At 56.7% G+C, this 20,124-nt stretch overlaps 1 protein-coding gene across 8 annotated transcripts in view; it reads left to right on the top strand.

Annotated features, from left to right (window-relative positions):
* Positions 1-16,810, top strand: part of LOC100383940 (uncharacterized) — a 38,881-nt gene extending 22,071 nt beyond the window's left edge. For 4 of the 8 annotated variants that reach the window (XM_020537457.3, XM_020537459.3, XM_020537458.3 and 1 more), the window contains 5 exons: positions 14,459-14,769; positions 14,903-14,997; positions 15,105-15,259; positions 15,352-15,456; positions 16,399-16,810. In XM_020537457.3, coding sequence (XP_020393046.1) covers positions 14,459-14,769; positions 14,903-14,997; positions 15,105-15,259; positions 15,352-15,454 — 664 coding nt within the window. In that variant the 3' untranslated portion in view covers positions 15,455-15,456; positions 16,399-16,810. The remainder of the gene's footprint in view (positions 1-14,458; positions 14,770-14,902; positions 14,998-15,104; positions 15,260-15,351; positions 15,457-16,398) is intronic. The other 4 variants (XM_035958969.1, XM_020537456.3, XM_035958970.1 and 1 more) reach the window with 2 other exon arrangements.
* Positions 16,811-20,124: the final 3,314 nt, after the last annotated feature.

Here is a 20,124-nt window from a genome sequence, read left to right as displayed (position 1 = left end):
CGAGCCAACTCGGGCCGTAGAGAACAAGACCGGTGTCCCATCTGGCTAGCTCCACCAGATAGGCAATGATGGCGCCCCTCAAGCCCTGTGACGACGACGGCTCTCAGCTCCCTTACAGAAGCAGGAGGACGTCAGCAAGGACTCAACCGCTTCGACAGCTGTCCCTCCGCCAGGCTCCGTTGCTCCTCCGACGGCCACGACATCACACCAGCTGGGTGCCAAGATCTCTCCGGCTGCCACATTGGCATGTACTTAGGGCGCTAGCTCTCCCCCGCTAGACACGTAGCACTCTGCTACACCCCCGTTGTACACCTGGATCCACTCCTTACGACTATAAAAGGAAGGACCAGGGCCCTCTTAGAGAAGGTTGGCCGCGCGGGGACGAGGACGGGACAGGCGCTCTCTTGGGGCCGCTCGCTTCCCTCACCCGCGTGGACGCTTGTAACCCCCTACTGCAAGCGCACCCGACCTGGGCGCGGGACGAACACGAAGGCCGCGGGATTTCCACCTCTCTCACGCCCGTCTCCGGCCACCTCGCTTCCCCCCTTCGCGCTCGCCCTTCGCGCTCGACCCATCTGGGCTGGGGCACGCAGCGACATTCACTCGTCGGCTTAGGGACCCCCCGGTCTCGAAACGCCGACAGTTGGCGCGCCAGGTAGGGGCCAGCTACGTGCTGACGAACAGCTTCCCGTCAAGCTCCAGATGGGCAGTCTCCAGCAACCTCTCCGACCCGGGACGGTGCTCCGTTTCGGGAGTCTTGAGTTCATGTCCTTCGACGGCAGCTACGACATGATACTCCTTCCGCCACCGCGCGACAACGACAATGGCGGCCGACAGCCCGCCCGCCGGCGGCGGGATCGACGACGCCTTCCCCGCGTGGTGGAAGAACAACACTCGAGCTCGCCCCGTCCTCTCCCCCGCCAACGGAGGAGGAGGCGGGGCAACCAAGGTCAAGCGGGAGGCCGCGCCTCGTCGACTGTCGAGCGAGTCGACGTCCCCAGCGCCCCAACGGGGGGCGCGTCGGGCGTCGACCTCGCGTTTGAGACAAAGGCGAGCGCCGTCTCCCCGCGACACGCCAACCCCGAGCAAGTGGACGACGCCAGCGCGCTCGCGGAGAGCTTGCAGGACGTCACCCTCGTACCTGAGACGGCGGTGCAATCAGTCCCCGACGTGACTATGTCGCTGCTCGTCGACCGAAAGGTACCGATCGATTCCCATCCCACGTCATTTGGACTCAGCCTCAACCCGCCAAGCGACCTTGCTTTGGCGGGCGCTCTCGTAGAGGCGAGTGCACCCCCCCTGGGGTTTCGCATGGTTGACGGACGTCTCGACCTACGGGCCATCTGGGTCCGAGGAGGATGACGATCCCAGCATCTATTGGGATTTCTCTGGATTTGGCAACCCCATTGCCATGCGGGACTTCATGACCGCATGTGACTACTGCCTCTCCGACTGTTCCGACGGTAGCCGCAGCCTCGACGACGAGGACTGCGGCCCAAGCCGCGAATGTTTCCACGTCGAGCTAGGGGATCCCTCCGAAGGCAACCATCTCGGCATGCCGGGGGACGGTGATCTCCCTAGGTCGGTGCCTCGCGCTGACATCCCGCGGGAGCTAGCTGTGGTCCCCGTTCCGACGGGGGGTCACGACCCACAGCTCGAGCAAGTCCGCGGGGCGGAGGCCAGGCTCGACGAGGGAGCAGGAGCGCTTGAGCCGATCCGCCGGGACGTCGGGCAGGTATGGGCGGGCCAACCCCCGGCCGGAGAAATACGTCACCTGCCCCAGGGTCTCCAGCATCGCGTCGCCAACGACGTCAGGGTCAGGCCGCCACCCGCATCCAGTGGGGTCGGCCAGAACCTGGCTGCAGCAGCGATGCTTCTCCGCGCGATGCCGGAGCCATCAACCACCGAGGGTCGGCGAATCCAGGGAGAGCTCAAGAATCTCCTGGAAGGCGCTACGGTCCGACGGGCCGAGAGCTCTGCCTCCCGAAGGCAGGGATACCCCTCGGAACCTCATGCCGCGACTTCCCGATTCATGCGGGAAGCCTTGGTTTACACCGGGCGCACGCGCAACACCGCGCCTGCGGCCCCGGGCCGCCTCGGCAACGAGCACCATCATCGCGACCGTCGGGCCCACCTCGACGAGAGGGTGCGCCGAGGCTACCACCCCAGGCGTGGGGGATGTTACGGCAGCGGGGAGGATCGGAGTCCCTCGCCCGAACCACCCGGTCCGCAGGCCTTCAGCCGGGCCATCCGACGGGCGCCGTTCCCGACCCGGTTCCGACCCCCGGCTACTATCACAAAGTACTCGGGGGAAACGAGACCGGAACTGTGGCTCGCGGACTACCGCCTGGCCTGCCAACTGGGTGGAACGGACGATGACAAGCTCATCATCCGCAACCTCCCCCTATTCCTCTCCGACACCGCTCGCGCCTGGTTGGAGCACCTGCCTCCGGGGCAGATCTCCAGCTGGGATGACCTGGTCCAAGCTTTCGCCGGCAATTTCCAGGGCACGTACGTGCGCCCCGGGAATTCCTGGGACCTCCGAAGCTGCCGGCAACAGCCGGGAGAGTCTCTCCGGGACTACATCCGGTGATTCTCGAAGCAGCGCACCGAGCTGCCCAACATCACCGACTCGGATGTCATCGGCGCGTTCCTTGCCGGCACCACCTGCCGCGACCTGGTGAGTAAGTTGGGTCGCAATACCCCCACTAGGGCGAGCGAGCTGATGGACATCGCCACCAAGTTCGCCTCTGGCCAGGAGGCGGTCGAGGCTATCTTCCGAAAGGACAAGCAGCCCCAGGGCCGCCCATCGAAAGATACTCCCGAGGCGTCTACTCCGCGCGGCGCCAAGAAGAAAGGCAAGAAGAAGTCGCAAGCGAAACGCGACGCCGCCGACGCGGACCTTGTCGCCGCCGCCGAGTACAAGAACCCTCGGAAGCCCCCCGAAGGTGCCAACCTCTTCGACAAGATGCTCAAGGAGTCGTGCCCCTATCATCAGGGGCCCGTCAAGCACACCCTTGAGGAGTGCATCATGCTTCGGCGCCACTTCCACAGGGCCGGGCCACCCACAGAGGGTGGCAGGGCCCGCGACGACGACAAGAAGGAAGATCACCAAGCAGGAGAGTTCCTCGAGGTCCGCGACTGCTTCATGATCTACGGTGGGCATGCGGCGAATGCCTCGGCTCGGCATCGCAAGCAAGAGCGCCGGGAGGTCTGCTCGGTGAAGGTGGCGGCGCCAGTCTACCTAGACTGGTCCGACAAGCCCATCACCTTCGACCAAGCTGACCACCCCAACCACGTGTCGAGCCCAGGGAAGTACCCGCTCGTCGTCGACCCCATCGTCGGCGACGTCAGGCTCACCAAGGTCCTTATGGACGGGGGCAGCTGCCTCAACATCATCTACGCCGAGACCCTCGGGCTCCTGCGCGTCGATCTGTCCTCCATCCGAGCAGGCGTTGCGCCCTTCCACGGGATCATTCCCGGGAAGCGCGTCCAGCCCCTCGGACGACTCGACCTTCCTGTCTGCTTCGGAACGCCCTCCAACTTCCGAAGGGAGACTCTGATGTTCGAGGTGGTCGGGTTCCGAGGAACCTACCACGCGGTACTGGGGAGGCCATGCTACGCGAAGTTCATGGCCGTCCCCAACTACACCTACCTGAAGCTCAAGATGTCGGGCCCCAACGGGGTCATCACCGTCGGCCCCACGTACAAACACGCGTTCGAATGCGACGTGGAGTGCGTGGAGTACGCCGAGGCCCTCGCCGAGTCCGAGGCCCTCATCGCCGACCTGGAAAGCCTCTCCAAAGAGGTGCCAGACGTGAAGCGTCATGCTGGCAACTTCGAGCCAGCGGAGACGGTCAAGGCCGTCCCTCTCGACCCCAGTGGCGACACCTCCAAGCAGATCCGGATCGGTTCCGGGCTCGACCCTAAATAGGAAGCAGTGCTCGTCGACTTTCTCCGCGCAAACGCCGACGTATTTGCGTGGAGTCCCTCGGACATGCCTGGCATACCGAGGGATGTCGCCGAGCACTCGCTGGATATTCGGGCCGGAGCCCGACCCGTCAGGCAGCCTCTGCGCCGATTCGACGAGGAGAAGCGCAGAGTGATAGGCGAGGAGATCCACAAGCTAATGGCAGCAGGGTTCATCAAAGAGGTATTCCATCCCGAATGGCTTGCCAACCCTGTGCTTGTGAGAAAGAAAGGGGGGAAATGGCAGATGTGCGTAGACTACACTGGTCTCAACAAAGCATGTCCGAAGGTTCCCTACCCTCTGCCTCGCATCGATCAAATCGTGGATTCCACTGCTGGGTGCGAAACCCTGTCCTTCCTCGATGCCTACTCAGGGTATCACCAAATCAGGATGAAAGAGTTCGACCAGCTCGTGACTTCTTTCATCACGCCCTTCGGCATGTACTGCTATGTCACCATGCCGTTCGGTTTGAGGAATGCGGGCGCGACGTATTAGCGGTGCATGAACCATGTGTTCGGCGAACACATCGGTCGCACGGTCGAGGCCTACGTCGATGACATCGTAGTCAAGACAAGGAAGGCTTCCGACCTCCTCTCCGACCTTGAAGTGACATTCCGATGTCTCAAAGCGAAAGGCGTCAAGCTCAATCCCGAGAAGTGTGTCTTCGGAGTGCCCAGGGGCATGCTCTTGGGGTTCATCGTCTCCGAGCGGGGCATCGAAGCCAACCCGGAGAAGATCGCAGCCATCACCAGCATGGGGCCCATCAAGGACTTAAAGGGCATACAGAGGGTCATGGGATGTCTCGCGGCCCTGAGCCGCTTCATCTCACGCCTCGGCGAAAGAGGTCTGCCTCTGTACCGCCTCTTAAGGAAGGTCGAGTGTTTCGCTTGGACCCCTGAGGCCGAGGAAGCTCTCGGGAACCTGAAGGCGCTCCTCACAAAGGCGCCTGTCTTGGTGCCTCCAGCTGACGGAGAAGCCCTCTTGGTCTACGTCGCCGCGACCACACAGGTGGTTAGCGCCGCGATTGTGGTCGAGAGGCAAGAAGAGGGGCATGCATTGCCCGTTCAGAGGCCAGTTTACTTCGTCAGCGAGGTACTGTCCGAGACCAAGATCCGCTACCCACAAGTTTAGAAGCCGCTGTATGTGGTGATCCTGACGAGGCGGAAGTTGCGACACTACTTCGAGTCTCATCCGGTAACTGTGGTGTCATCCTTCCCCTTGGGGGAGATCATCCAGTGCCGAGAGGCCTCGGGCAGGATTGCAAAGTGGGCGGTGGAAATCATGGGCGAGACAATCTCGTTCGCCCCTCGGAAGGCCATCAAGTCCCAGGTATTGGCAGACTTCGTAGCCGAATGGGTCGACACCCAGCTGCCTACGACTCCGATCCAACCGGAGCTCTGGACCATGTTTTTCGACGGGTTGCTGATGAAGACGGGAGCCGGCGCGGGCCTGCTCTTCATCTCGCCCCTCGGGAAACACCTACGCTATGTGCTACGCCTCCATTTCCCGGCGTCCAACAATGTGGCTGAGTACGAGGCTCTGGTCAACGGGTTGCGGATAGCCATCGAGCTAGGGGTCAGGCGCCTCGACGCCCGCGGCGACTCGCAGCTCGTCATCGACCAAGTCATGAAGAACTCCCACTGCCGCGACCCAAAGATGGAGGCCTACTGCAATGAGGTTCGGCGCCTGGAAGACAAGTTCTACGGGCTCGAGCTTAACCACATCGCTCGGCGTTACAACGAGACGGCGGACGAGCTGGCAAAAATAGCCTCGGGGCGAACAACGGTTCCCCCGGACGTCTTCTCCCGGGATCTGCATCAACCCTCCGTCAAGATCGACGACTCGCCCGAGCTTGAGGCGCCCTCGGTCCAGCCCGAGGTACCCTCGGCACAGCCCGAGGCACCCCCAGCTCGGCCCAAGGCGCCCTCGGTTCAGCCCGAGGTACCCTCGGCCTCCGAGGGCGAGACACTACACGTCGAGGAGGAGCAGAGCGGGGCCACGCCTGATCGGAATTGGCAGACCCCGTACCTACAATATCTCCGCCAAGGAGAGCTACCCCTCGACTGAGCCGAGGCTCGGCGGGTAGCGCGACGCGCCAAGTCGTTCATCTTGCTGGGCGATGAGAAGGAGCTCTACCACCGCAGCCCCTCGGGCATCCTCCAGCGATGCATCTCCATCGCCGAAGGTCAGGAACTCCTGCAAGAGATACACTCAGGGGCTTGCGGCCATCACGCAGCGCCTCGAGCCCTTGTCGGGAATGCTTTCCGGCAAGGCTTCTACTGGCCAACGGCAGTGGCAGACGCCACTAGAATTGTCCGCACCTGCGAAGGGTGCCAATTCTATGCGAAGCAGACCCACCTGCCCGCTCAGGCTCTACAGACGATACCCATCACCTGGCCCTTTGCTGTGTGGGGTCTGGACCTCGTCGGTCCCTTGCAGAAGGCGCCCGGGGGCTACACGCACCTGCTGGTCGCCATCGACAAATTCTCCAAGTGGATCGATGTCCGACCTCTGAACAGCATCAGGTCCGAGCAAGCGGTGGCGTTCTTCACCAACATCATCCATCGCTTCGGGGTCCCGAACTCCATCATCACCGACAACGGTACCCAGTTCACCGGCAGAAAATTCTTGGACTTCTGCGAGGATCACCACATCCGGGTGGACTGGGCCGCCGTAGCTCATCCCATGTCAAATGGGCAAGTAGAGCGTGCCAACGGCATGATTCTACAAGGGCTCAAGCCTCGGATTTACAACGACCTCAACAAATTCGGCAAGCGATGGATGAAGGAACTCCCCTCGGTGGTCTGGAGCCTGAGGACAACGCCGAGCCGAGCCACGGGTTTCACGCCGTTCTTCCTGGTCTACGGGGCCGAGGCCGTCTTGCCCACTGATCTGGAATACGGCTCCCCGAGGACGAGTGCCTACAGCGATCAAAGCAACCAAGCTAGCCGAGAAGACTCATTGGACCAGCTGGAAGAGGCTCGGGACAAGGCCTTACTGCACTCGGCGCGGTACCAGCAGTCCCTGCGACGCTACCACGCCCGAGGGGTCCGGCCCCGAGACCTCCAGGTGGGTGACCTGGTGCTGCGGCTGCGGCAAGACGCCCGAGGGAGGCACAAGCTCACGCCCCCCTGGGAGGGGCCATTCGTCATCGCCAAAGTTCTGAAGCCCGGAACGTACAAGCTGGCCAACAGTCAAGGCGAGGTCTACGGCAACGCTTGGAATATCCAACAGCTACGTCACTTCTACCCTTAAGATATTTTCAAGTTGTTCATATACCTCGCACCCACGCAAAGTTTAGTCATCAAGGAAGGGTCGGCCTCGCCTCGGCAAAGCCCGACCCTCCCTCGGGGGCTAAAAGGGGGGGAACCCCCTCTGCGTTGAAATTTTCCTCGAAAAAAGATCTCTTCCGCCAGAATGTCTTTCGTGCATTCTGACTACTTCGAAAAGTGGATCCTGAAAACGACGGAGTACACGTAAGCAGCCAAGGCTGACCGGGCCGAGGGACTCCTACGCCTCCGGGATACGGATACCTCACTCATCACCTTCTGCGATAAGTAACTCGCGTTCGGATAAAGTGATTCCGCGGGCCGAACAAGTCTTTACGTTCGGAAGCTCTTCTGCCAAAGCGGTCCTTCGAGCCTTCTCGACTGAGTCGGTGACAGGGCCTCATGGACGGGTGAAAGTACGCGTAAGCGGCAAGGCCGACCGAGCCGAGGGACTCCCACGCCTCCGGGATACAGATACCTCACTCATCACCTTCCGCGAGAAGCAACTCTCGCTCGCACAAATATCCCTGTTACCGACAAAAAAGTCCAGATACTCGAAACAAGAGGAAAAGAGACGCAGCTTTACAACGCAGCGAGGGTGTGTGTTCTGGCCTCGGCGGCCGCAGAAGGCACACGCTACAAGACAATCTGATCCTGCAGGCTCGGGTCTTGACACTGGAAGGGGCCAGCAGCACCCTCGGCATCGACGACAACTTCGGCGAGGTTCGACCTAGCCTCGGACGGCGACACGGTCCGAAGACCTCCACTCCGAAGGACGACGTCATCACCACGCCCGGGCCATCGCCGCCAGGGTCTTCTCCGGGAATCCGGCCCGAGCAGGCGGCTCGGCCGGTCACCTCTGGGGCCTCGGCCAACCATCTTCCAAGGGCGCCAGCCCGACCCGAGGCCTCGGCTGGTCAACTCTGGCGTCGGTCCCGCTAACGAACAACCCGGCTAGGCTCCGGCCAACCAGGTTTTCATTTTCGAGCCAACTCCGCCTCTGTTCATGCTGATACCGCTACCCCTGGCCTCGGCTCGTCGAAGAACGGCCAAGGGGTTCCTTTAACTAAGCTAGAGAAGCCTCAGACAACAAGGCCGACCGAGCCGAGGGACTCCTACGCCTCCGGGATACGGATACCTCACTCGTCACCTTGACACAGGGCGACTCATGCTTGGTGAAGCGGTTCGGATAATTAACAGGCGAGTCTTAGCGCTCGAAAATGAGGAAAAAACACGGCTCCGTGCCAAAATTACATACATGTTCAGGCCTCGACAGCCATAATGAACAAAAACACTGGCATTCAAAGTGCCATTACCAATGGAACTTCGGTTCCCCCTCCGCAGGTACGAACAACCCCACTCGATGGGGGTGGGCCTGCGGAGCAACAGAAGACTGACGAGCGGCTCGCCGTCGCCCGCTCTAACTACGACGACAACGACCCCCGCTCCGGGTGGCCGAACTGCAGCAGCGCAGGCCTCAGGGTGGGCGCTGCTGCAATCTTGCCCTCGCCCACACCAACGCTCGAGGGGCGAGGACAAGTACAAAGGGCCGGAGGCCCGAAGCGCGGATGGTGGCGGTGATCCCGTCGGCGACGGGGACTTCTCGAACCGCCTCCGCTTCGGCACCGACGGCAGGGGCCATCAGCCCTCCGGCAGATCCCCACTCAAATCCTCCCGGACGAGTGGGGCACCGGCCTCCGCGTGAAGATGCCACGCTGGTGCAAAGGCAGGACCACCCCAGAACACGAACGCCGCCCTAGCAGCGCGCGGCGTCTGGGGTGGCCCTCCCGTGCACACGGTGCGGCAGCCGCCCTCCGACAGGAGGAGCCGCCGGGAGCCCAGCCGACGAGCCCGACACGCTGGAGGTGACGACGCCCGCCGTCGACCAGCCCCGCGTTGTCGAAGTCCGGGCCGCCCGCAGGGCCAGTGAGCGCCCTCTCCCTCGAACGCCGCGGGAGAGGGTGACCCACGAACCCGCGCGGGAGGTAGAGCGCCGGCTCAGCCCGGCACCCACCCCAGCGAGGATGATGAACATCCTTGAAGCTAAGGGTGGGACCAAGATCGCAGCCCGGCTTGCTTCTCCCCACCCAGGAACTGGTGGTCACCGTCTTGGGTGACTGCCGGCGGGGGGATACAGCCGGGCTGGCTGATGAAAATCCTTGAAGCCGAACGATGGCTGAAAGGTACCAACTCCCACGGAGTTGCGTTCCTCCAACGATGAGGCGAAAAGACGGCGGGTATCCCCCATCCGGGGGCGTGGAAGGTGGAGAGACGTGATGCATAAGGGAGCAAGAAGACATGATCGCCTTCCGAAAGGGGGCGCCCGCCTTTTAAAGGCAACTCTCCCTGCTCGCGCCCCTAACCGTCATGGGCTGAGTCTTCTCCAACACGTTCCAAGGCCCTCCCCTGCGGCGCGGGGGCTGGGTCCCGCATGTCATGCAAACCGACTCGGAGCAGAAGAAGCCAAACCGCCGCGCGTGGTGCACTCAACCGCCCAGCAGTTACATGTGACCCTCCACTTTTGCCCAGACCAACGGGCAAGAGAGGCGGGCAGCCATGCAGGCGGCATGCAACCGCGCCAAGTGGACGCGCTTCTCCGACTCCCAACGCGCCCAGCCTAGAGGCCCAGGCCCACACGTCACGCAACCGGCGCGCCGGATGCTGTATGCAAGCAACTGCACCGCCACTTGCGCCACCACCGCGCCTCTTCGGTTGCGGAACCAATACCGCGACTCGAGGCGACCCAGCGCACGACCCAGCAGCGCCAGCCTGGCGCGACGGTCAATGCAGCCGAAAGTGGGCCGGCAGTAATGACGGTGGCAGGCGGGCGGGAGCAGCGGTCACGTCGTCAGCCAAGCTCACGTCCCATCCAGGGGCAGCAAGAGAACCCCCTCTCACGGCGTGAAGACGACGCGCCCGTGATCCGTTCCTCGAACGGCTCGCGCACGCGCGACGACCGCCCCACCAACCACTCGCCCCGTCGCATTAACTCCGCGGCGAGACAGGCGGCGCTTCTGGCAGGAGAAGCGGGCGACGCTTCGCCTTCGCCGTAATAACCGCACCAAAAAAGGTACGCCACGTCGTTCAATTTCGTATCCTTTTCCTTTTTTCCTCTTTCTCTATCTCTTGCAACAGGGACCGGGAAAGGGGGATACCCCGAAAAGGATCCTTCCCCGTGAAGGAACCAGGCTTCGAGCCTCCTTACTGATCAGAGGTTCGAAGGCTGGCCCCCCGAAGGGTTCAACAGCCGCCTCAGATCGCGTGGGCCCTACACCCACTACTGGTCAGAGGTTTGAAGGCCGCCCCCCCCCGAAGGGTTCCACGGCCGCCTCAGGCTACACGGGCTCCGCGCCCATTACTGATCAGGGGTTCGAAGGCTGGCCCCCGAAGGGTTCACAGTCGCCTCAGGCGCCGAGCGAGGGATGACCAGGGGTACGTTCGATACATAGCCGAGGCTCGGGCTGCGCTCCCGAGGTACCCTAGGACATTTCCGAGACCATCGGGAGCGATCTTGTAACGGAATCCCATCGGAGGGAGGCATCGAGCCCTCGGACCCCGTCGCCAGGGGACCGGGTCCGGCAGATCACCCGCAGGTACTTTTGGGCGTGCCTCTGGGCCCCTAGCCGACCCCTAACGAACGGGGCACGGACGTCCACTCGGATTACCCGCTTGCAGCTCACCGGAGACACCATGTTCGGTGCCCATCGAGGGTAACATGGCGCTCTCCCCCCTCCTCCTTGCGGAAAGGCGACGTAGGGGCGTATGTAAAAAAGCCGAGTCTGTCCCTGATCGCCCTCTTGCCCTGTGCGGAGGCTCGGGGGCTGCTCCCGCAAACCCGGCTCCGGCCGAACCGTTGACAGCGTCAACATACCAGCCCGAGAACTTGGGCCCCGACCGTACACACGGGCTACGGCCAGTTCGCATGAGGGAACAACCAGACCAGCCGAAGCATTACGCGAGGCATTAAGACCTCGGAGGAGTGAAACCACTCCTCCGAGGCCTCGGGGGCTACACCCGGCGGGTGCGCTCGCGCGCACCCACCGGAACAAAATGCAACCGAGAAAGGCTGGTCCCCTTGCAAAAAAGTGCGACGAAAGCCTCCAAGCGAGTGCTAACACTCCCTTCGAGGCTCGGGGGCTACTGTCGGGGACCATAATTAGGGGTACCCTCAAGACTCCTAATTCTCAGCTGGTAACCCCCATTAGCATAAAGCTGCAAAGGCCTGATGGGTGCGATTAAGTCAGGGATCAGTCCGTACGAGCGACTCGATCGTGCCTCGCCCGAGCCTAGCCTCGGACAAGGGCAGCCGACCCCGGAGGATTTCCGTCTCGCCCGAGGCCCCCCTCCAACGGCGGACACATCTCCGGCTCGCCCGAGGCCCTGCCTTCGCTAAGAAGCAACCCTGACTAAATCGCCGCACCGACCGACCGAATCGCAGGAGCATTTAACGCAAAGGTGGCCTGACACCTTTATCCTGACGCGCGCCCCCCGGCAGAGCCAAAGTGACCGCCGTCACTTCGCCGCTCCACTGACCGGCCTGGCAGAAGGACAGCGCCGCCTGCGCCACTCCGACTGCAGCGCCCCTTGACAGAGTGAGACTGACAGGCAGTCAGTCCCTGCCAAAGGCAACACAGGAAGCTCCGCTCCGCCCGACCCAGGGCTCGGACTCGGGCTAAGTTTCGGAAGACGGCGAACTCCGCTCCGCTCGACCTAGGGCTCGGACTCGGGCTAAGTCCCGGAAGACGGCGAACTCCGCTCCGCCCGACCCAGGGCTCGGACTCGGGCTAAAGTCCCGGAAGACGGCGAACTCCGCTCTGCCCGACCCAGGGCTCGGACTCGGGCTCAGCCCCAGAAGACGGCGAACTCCGCTCTGCCCGACCCAGGGCTCGGACTCGGGCTCAGCCCCAGAAGACGACGAACTCCGCTCCGCCCAACCCCAGGGCTCGGACTCCGCCCTGGCCTCTGCCGAACGACCTCCGCCTCGCCCGACCCAGGGGCTCGGACTCGGCCTTGGCCATGGAAGACAGACTTGACCTCGGCTTCGGAGGAGCCTCCACGTCGCCCAACCTAGGGCGCAGGCCAGCCACGTCAACAGGAAGCGCCATCATCACCCTACCCCGAGCCGACTCGGGCCACAGAGAACAAGACCGGTGTCCCATCTGGCTAGCTCCACCAGATAGGCAATGATGGCGCCCCGCAAGCCCTGTGACGACGGTGGCTCTCAGCTCTCTTACGGAAGCAGGAGGACGTCAGCAAGGACTCAACCGCTCCGACAGCTGTCCCTCCGCCAGGCTTCGTTGCTCCTCCGACGGCCACGACATCACACCAGCTGGGTGCCAAGATCTCTCCGGCTGCCACATTGGCATGTACTTAGGGCGCTAGCTCTCCCCCGCTAGACACGTAGCACTCTGCTACACCCCCGTTGTACACCTGGATCCACTCCTTACGACTATAAAAGGAAGGACCAAGGCCCTCTTAGAGAAGGTTGGCCGCGCGGGGACGAGGACGGGACAGGCGCTCTCTTGGGGCCGCTCGCTTCCCTCACCCGCATGGACGCTTGTAACCCCCTACTGCAAGCGCACCCGACCTGGGCGCGGGACGAACACGAAGGCCGCGGGATTTCCACCTCTCTCACGCCCGTCTCCGGCCACCTCGCTTCCCCCCTTCGTGCTCGCCCTTCGCGCTCGACCCATCTGGGCTGGGGCACGCAGCGACATTCACCCGGTCTCGAAACGCCGACAATACTGAAAGAAACAGTTTTTGCCTCACAGAAGTAGATATGGAAAACCAAAAAATACAGCAAGAAGAAGCGTCGAAAGAACTGCATCGATATGGATGTCTGCACACTGAAAAGCAAAGATATAAGGATAAGTATTTAAGAATGACTAGCTTGAAAATTTTGTCCAGCACAAGATAATTTCTGATAGATGCATTCATGCTACCCGACTTATACTATTTCGATGAGACTAAGTGGTTTAATTTTAGCTTTCTCTACCCACATATCTTTTATTTGAGTTGCTCTCTCAGCAGTTTGCTTGAGCAAAAGGCCTAGATATTCCCTTACGAAAAATTTGTTGTGGGACATCACGACTTCGTATTATTAGCTCTAGCCTATAGAACACAGCAAAAGTCACTTTTTTGGGGGGGGAGGCGCTGTCAAATTGTAGCTGTTAGCTGGGTGCCAGGGGGCCCATTAAAATACTCTTTACGCCTGAAAGAGGAGAGTTTTTTTCGTTTTGGTGCCCCTGGATAGCAAATGAACCCGAGCCGACCGAACCAGACCCAACAGGAATTTGTATGAAACAGTGAATTCTCTAAAAGGGCGTTCCAAACTAGACACACTGAGCATGATAGACACAGACCAACTTTACCCCTTTCAGTTGCATATTGCAATTTGCAAGTAAATAATAAAAAAGATGTAAAAATCACCACAAGAGTTGCTATGATGGAGATTGTCCAGTATGTGGCTTGTGCAGTTATAGTATCTTAGCTTTAGTGAAGTTTAGTGCTGGGAACAAGTCTTTTCTGCTGCCACTAGCCGGAGAGTGGCTGTTGCTCTTGCTCAACCTACTCTGTTTGCTGTGACTTGACTTTGTGTCAAACTCTTGACTTTTGCTTATTTCTAGAACAAATTTCCTATACTTAACACCCCTTAGCATATCCTGGTCCTCTTGGGTGAGAATCGGTGGCAAATTGTTTGTTTTGCCCGACAACAGTGTCACTGCAGCACCCTTTTGTGTTGGTGAGCTGACTGGAGATTTGATAGGAGACCTTACACCTCCACTGGTGTTTCCTGATTTGCTGATTAGATGATGAAGCCACACGACCAGCTCCAGGATAAGTGCTTCGGTCTTCTCCTTGTCAGCATGATACAACGTCTCCATTCGGGACATGTCCATCTGCCCTGATATCTTGTAGTTTAATTCAGATCTGCATTAAAAAAGAGATTGTCAGCGCACATCATAGTTTCATCAATATCCATTTACATCACTGAGAAACTTCAGTTTCATCAATTTCTGTGTAGAATGGCCTATGCCAGTTTTTGCAAGTGTGCTTGTTTTGCTGATATAGCTGAAAGAAAAGCCGTGAAAGCAAACTATGGCAACTAAAGGAGACCTTTAGTGTCTAGGACAAAATTTAGAACTAAATTGAACTAAGGGTTTCACCGTCTACAAATTTCATGATTTGTGATGTCCAACAATCAAACCGCTCTGTGCAGGTACAAGATATCCCTCACCGCTGAAGACGATACTGACACCGCCGAGTTTATCTTCTTTGGACGAATGGCGCAGCGCCTCATTAAAAAAAATGTGGACGCCCTCATCTCGACTAATCCACCCGGTTTCATTCCAAGAGAAATTACAAATCTACTGGAAAAGTCTTTCGAGTGGAATGTTAGCTTCACTGAAAGCACAATTATTTATAGCAGTGTTTCCTTCCAAGTGAATGCTATAAACGCAGAAATCGATGGTGGCAACATACTTCCAACTACATCGTCCTCACAGCCATCGTCGACCATACTTCCGCAAGGTCAGGCATTCCCCCCTTCTAACTGAGTATGTTTCTTTTTGAGTGCAGGTCTTTTCACTGCGCCCTCTCCCCATCAACTGCAACTCTTCTGGCTCTAACCTATTTTTTTGTCCGCCTGCTAACTCCGCACCAGGACAAGGATTAGGTGTCACACAAAACAAGGGGGCTGCCTTCATCCGCGAGCCGTCGCTGACACCAGAGAGTCACAAAGTTTCGTCTAGCGCCAAGGTTCGCTGTTGTACTCAATGAGGAAAAATAGCTACCTACAGTATAGAGCAATGTTCTCCTTCCATAGACACTAAGAAACAAGCCCTAGACATGTCTTTTCATTGCAGTGTAATTTACAGACAGCCACACATCAGGGAGCCAATCTGCTGCTAGGAACAGAAATTATCACTTCTCCGCCTAACGTGCAGACGCCATCAGGAGCTGCTTACAGTGTGCTAGATGGGTCTACAAACAAGACTCATAAAGGTGTTACTGGAAAAAGGTTAGCTCCATGCCAAGCAATCTACCTACCCTGTTATTCCCATATCATGTCATCACGTTTACATGCATGCCATGGGACCAAACTTTACATAGGTATCGCACATCGCCTTCCAAGAAGGTTGTCAAGAAACTTTTTAGAGATGATGGCACAGGAGATGACGATGCTGCTGGTTCCGCAGACGTTGATGCTGAGTAACGGTATGTCCAATTCTCCCCTACAACTTCATGAGATATATGCTTCCAAGTGTTCCAATTGCATGTAGTATAAGGCAGTGGGTACTAGGCAACCCTAAACCCCAATTTGCTTAATGATATGCCTCCAATCTCCAGGGGTTCCTGCACTTTATTAAGGAGACTGAGTGCCATCGTGGTATAACCCAAAACCCAAAACGAAAGACAAAAAAGAAAGGAACAATACATTGAGATTCGATAATCATAATTTCTTTTCTGGTGCAAAAAGAATGTAACATTACAGCCTTTCAATTCAGATAAACAACAGAAACATTCCAAGCACAGATTAATAGTGCTCCCCCAAAGAAGTCACACAGATTGATAACTATTTTAAGGTCAGATGCAATTTCTTGATAAATCAACTGAGAAGGTAAAAAGAGAGTTCTCTTATTTTGTACAATAGTTGCTCATAACCCAAGACTCCAAGAGATCTTGGATGCAGCAGTAGCTACATAGCTTGCCTTAAGCAGCTACATTGTTCCAGGACAAAAGAAAAACATTTGCACCAAGAGTTGCAATACAAGACCATGAAAGAAATGGTAATGGAGAAAAGATTATGTTACTTTGCAAACAACATTTAATCATATTTTGTAGAAAAAGAGCGATTGACAAAAACAAGTACCTCTGGATTTCAACGCTACGTAGCTTGCCTTAAGCAGCTACATCATTCCAGGACAAAAGAAAAACATTTGCACCAAGAGTTGCAATACAAGACCATGAAAGAAATGGTAATGGAGAAGAGATTAAGTTACTTTGCAAACAACATTTAATCATATTTTGTAGAAAAAGAGCGATTGACACAAACAAGTACCTCTGGATTTCAACGCGTCAATTAGTTGTTGCCTCATGTTATATTTGAGATTGCAATGCTTGCCAAAACTTGTTAATTGATTGCTACCTTTTTTTTAGTTGCAGTGCTTTTGGACACGAGCACCACCAGCTATGGAGGCCCGCTTTTGGGAACTGAGGATCGCTTTTGGGAACTATCCCAGTTCATCTAGGTTGTTGTTAGAACTTCCCCCCTACTGTGTAGGGCGTATGGTTTTATGCTTGTAAGATATGGACAGCGCTATGCTGTGTGCTTGACTGCAAGATATGCCTTTTGTTGCTTGGTCATAGCTATGCTATGCGTGCAATCCTGCGAGGACCATACTCGCGATGTGTAAAGCATGCCTATATAGTCTAGGCCTGAACAAACCAGAAACGTTGCTTCCTTTGGTGCTTCTACTATTTCTTTTTGTCGTTCTGTGCTACTACCAGCCATGTATTTGTCGTTACTATGTAAAGCATGCCTATATAGTCTATTTGTTGTTCTGTGCTACTGCCATCCATCTATTATGTGCTACTACCAGCCATCTCTTTATCTTATAGTACAGGAAATAAACGCCGGAGCAGCTCCTATGTTCCGTTGAAGAACGAAGACAATCCAATTCTGGATGATGAGTGAGAAAGATACTAAGGTATATCATGTAACCCATCCTTGAATTCTAGATTACCTTTATTCATGTGCTGTAGGTTGGCTATATTGTCATGGTGGATAAATTTACCAATAGAGTTGCGCGGTTGTCCAGCTGAGCTAGCCTCTAATTGTACTATTGCATCATGATAGTCACACTTACCATGGTACGTAATGAACTCATCCTGAATAATGCTCCAGAAATTTATTTTACATTTTTTTTATAGAAAATATAGATCATACCATGAAGAGGGCCGTTTTCAATGCATTTTAGGTTTCGACCGTAACCAATGTATTTTTAGTACTAAACTTTAGTTTCCAGTTTTTCTAAATTACTGATGTCATTTTCGTTTTTAGAGTTATCGTTTTCGATTTCGTTTCCAGGAAAAAAAATAATAAAAAACAAAAATCGTCTTAGTGTTTATCGGTTTCAGACCGTTTTCGCACCTAGCCTAGCTCCAATCTCTCTGCTACCTCCTTACGGCAGTACGTTGACCTTTAATCCTTTATTATCCAGTTCGTTATTCCGTGAGTACGTTGATGCTCCCTGCTTACGGCAGTAAGGATTATGCAAAAGTATGGCTCCTTTTTCCCTTGATTGATGCGGGGATTTGTCAGGAACTAGGCAAGAAAGTCAGTTTTTTTATATAGTCTTGCCCTGCATTTTGATTCAGTACATAGTGAAATAGATTTCCAGGACTGCCTGGTGGTTAATGGTTGTGATCGTGCAGGTGTGCTTCAGCTATGCAGTTCAGCAGCGTGCTTCCCCTAGAGGGAAACTCCAGACGACTTATTACACATAACGGTGTTGGTACTTGTTCATTGCGTTTTTTGTCGTCCTACTGATGTTGCATATGGCAACACAGATACATAATTTAATCTCACTCCGGATGTTGACCAGAGAAATGGTTGAGACAGATCTCATCAAGCAGGTTAGTAATTTCTTAGATTAATAAAATGTGTGCTGAGAGAAAAAAAGAATATATCATTCAGAGTCTGCTGGTTCTGGTTATAATAAAAAGAATTGATCCACAAACCACTTGCCTCATAATAGCCATGATTACTGCAGGGCGCATGAAGTGCGCCTCCTGATCTAGTAGATATATAACAGTTAAGTGCACTGCTATACGATGTAGATATGATATTTCTAGGCAACCAAATCGAAAAGGATTGGATGGTGACACGATACGGACAAGGCGGCCGATCGCGCACCGTGTCCGAATCCGATCCATTCGACCGAACAGTTCGCCCAGAAATATGTCTCGAGTGGATGGATGCTTCTGATTCCGTTCCAAAAGAGGGAAATTTGGATCCATACCATTAAAAGATCACCACTTTGGATTCATACCATTACTATCTCACTTACATGTGGGTCCACATGAGTCAATGACATGTGGGGTCCATGGTATATATCTAAAGTTTGGATCTTTTAATGGTATAGATCCAATTGTTCCAAAAGAAAAAGGTCGAGTTGAGTTGCCTTCGAATGCTCATTCATTGGATTGGATGGGACGCTGCCCTACATCACCAAACATGCGCATATCAGCGTGATTGGTAGACTGTACGAGTTCAAGTGTTTGGTTACCCAGATTTAACACATGTGGATAGTCGAACGGTTCCGCTATATGATCCAGACGGAATGAGGCCGCCGCGCGTAGGATCTAGAGGGACGGCGGGTTCATTTCCAAGAGATAAAGAAAAAAACGACGTAGGACTATATTGAAACTGACACTAATATAATAAAGAAAAATAGATAAAAAATCTCTACTAACTATTAAGGAGCCATTGTAGACTGCCCCGCCCCTGTCCCCCGCATCCGCCGCGATCGCACGCCTCAAGCCCGCACGCTGTGAAACCTCCGTTACCGAATTGATCTCACGCTCGCAAGCCAGCCCCGCAAACCCCGCCGCTACCGCGCGCCCGCCGTGACCGGCGAGATCCGCTCGCCCGCCCACCGCAACCCCCGCGCGCGACAGCTCCTGTGCATGCCGCATCCGCCGCGATCCGCCCGCCCTCCTCAATCCGCCCGCCCACCGCAAAACCGCCGTGATCTGGCCGCCCGCCCACCCGCCTCCCCTCTCGCCTCCCCTCTGCACGTGGCCGGCGCATGTCGTCGAGGAACGTGAGCGCGTCCCGGGCCGGCGTGCCCCGACGGCAGAGGGAGGTGAGGACCGCGCGGCAGTGGCATGGGTCCGGGTCGAGGAGGAGCGGCGACATGCAGCGGAGGAGGTCCGCGGCGGCGGAGGGCTGACCGGCGCGGAAGAGCGCGGCGGTGAGGATGCGGGACGTGGCGGTGTCGGGGCCGCGTGTGGCGCGGCGCGGAGGAGCATGGCGGGGGCTGCGCGGAGGAGCGTCGGGGACGACCGCTATGAGCAGCACAACGCGGCCAGGATGGCGTTGAGGGCGTCGGTCGTGCGGTGGACCGTGCAGAACAGGGTCGCGGCGGCGGCGAAGCGGCCGTGGCGCGCAAGGGTGGACAGCAGGCGGTGCTGGTGCTGGCCTGTTGCGTCAGGCCGCGGTTCGGAGCGGCGGCACACGCCCATCGCAGCACTGGACTGGATCAGTGTAATCGTGGGCTCGCGCTCGCCAAAAGTGACAAAGCTTTATATGCTCAGGGAAGCAGTTTTAGAAAGACTGTGCTGAGTCGCTCGCATGCTCTATTATGTCGAAGGGACTCCACGTTGCATTGGAGAAAACAAAAATCAGTGCAGCCGACACGTTATTCACTTAGGGCTATTGTTGAAAGTGGCGAGCAGCTGTTACGCAAGTCTGCATGGGCAGAGATGAAGGATTTGGTGAGAAAGCCAAGGCTGTTGTGAAGATCTCATCGTTTCAGATCATTTTGGCTCAGGGTGTCACAGGCTCGTTTCCATGGTCTGCCCTGCCCTTTGCCCCAATGTGGCTGGAGTTGATGGGGTTTACGCACAACAGAACTGGGCTCCTGATGATAACGTTTGCACTGGCAAGCTCACTTGGAGGGCTGCTAGGTGGAAATATGGGGGATCACTTTGCTACTTGCTTCCCGAATTCTGGCCGAATAGTCCTGTCGCAGATAAGCTCAGCTTCTGCTATTCCGTTGGCTGCTCTGTTGCTTTTGGGGCTCCCTGATAACTCTTCTGGTTCCTTGCATGGACTTGTCATGTTTATCATGGGTCTGAGCATCTCCTGGAATGGTCCTG

The sequence above is a fragment of the Zea mays genome, chromosome 5 (assembly GCF_902167145.1).
Source record: "Zea mays cultivar B73 chromosome 5, Zm-B73-REFERENCE-NAM-5.0, whole genome shotgun sequence".
Taxonomy (NCBI): Eukaryota; Viridiplantae; Streptophyta; class Magnoliopsida; order Poales; family Poaceae; genus Zea; species Zea mays.
This window is presented reverse-complemented; position numbering and strand designations above follow the sequence as displayed.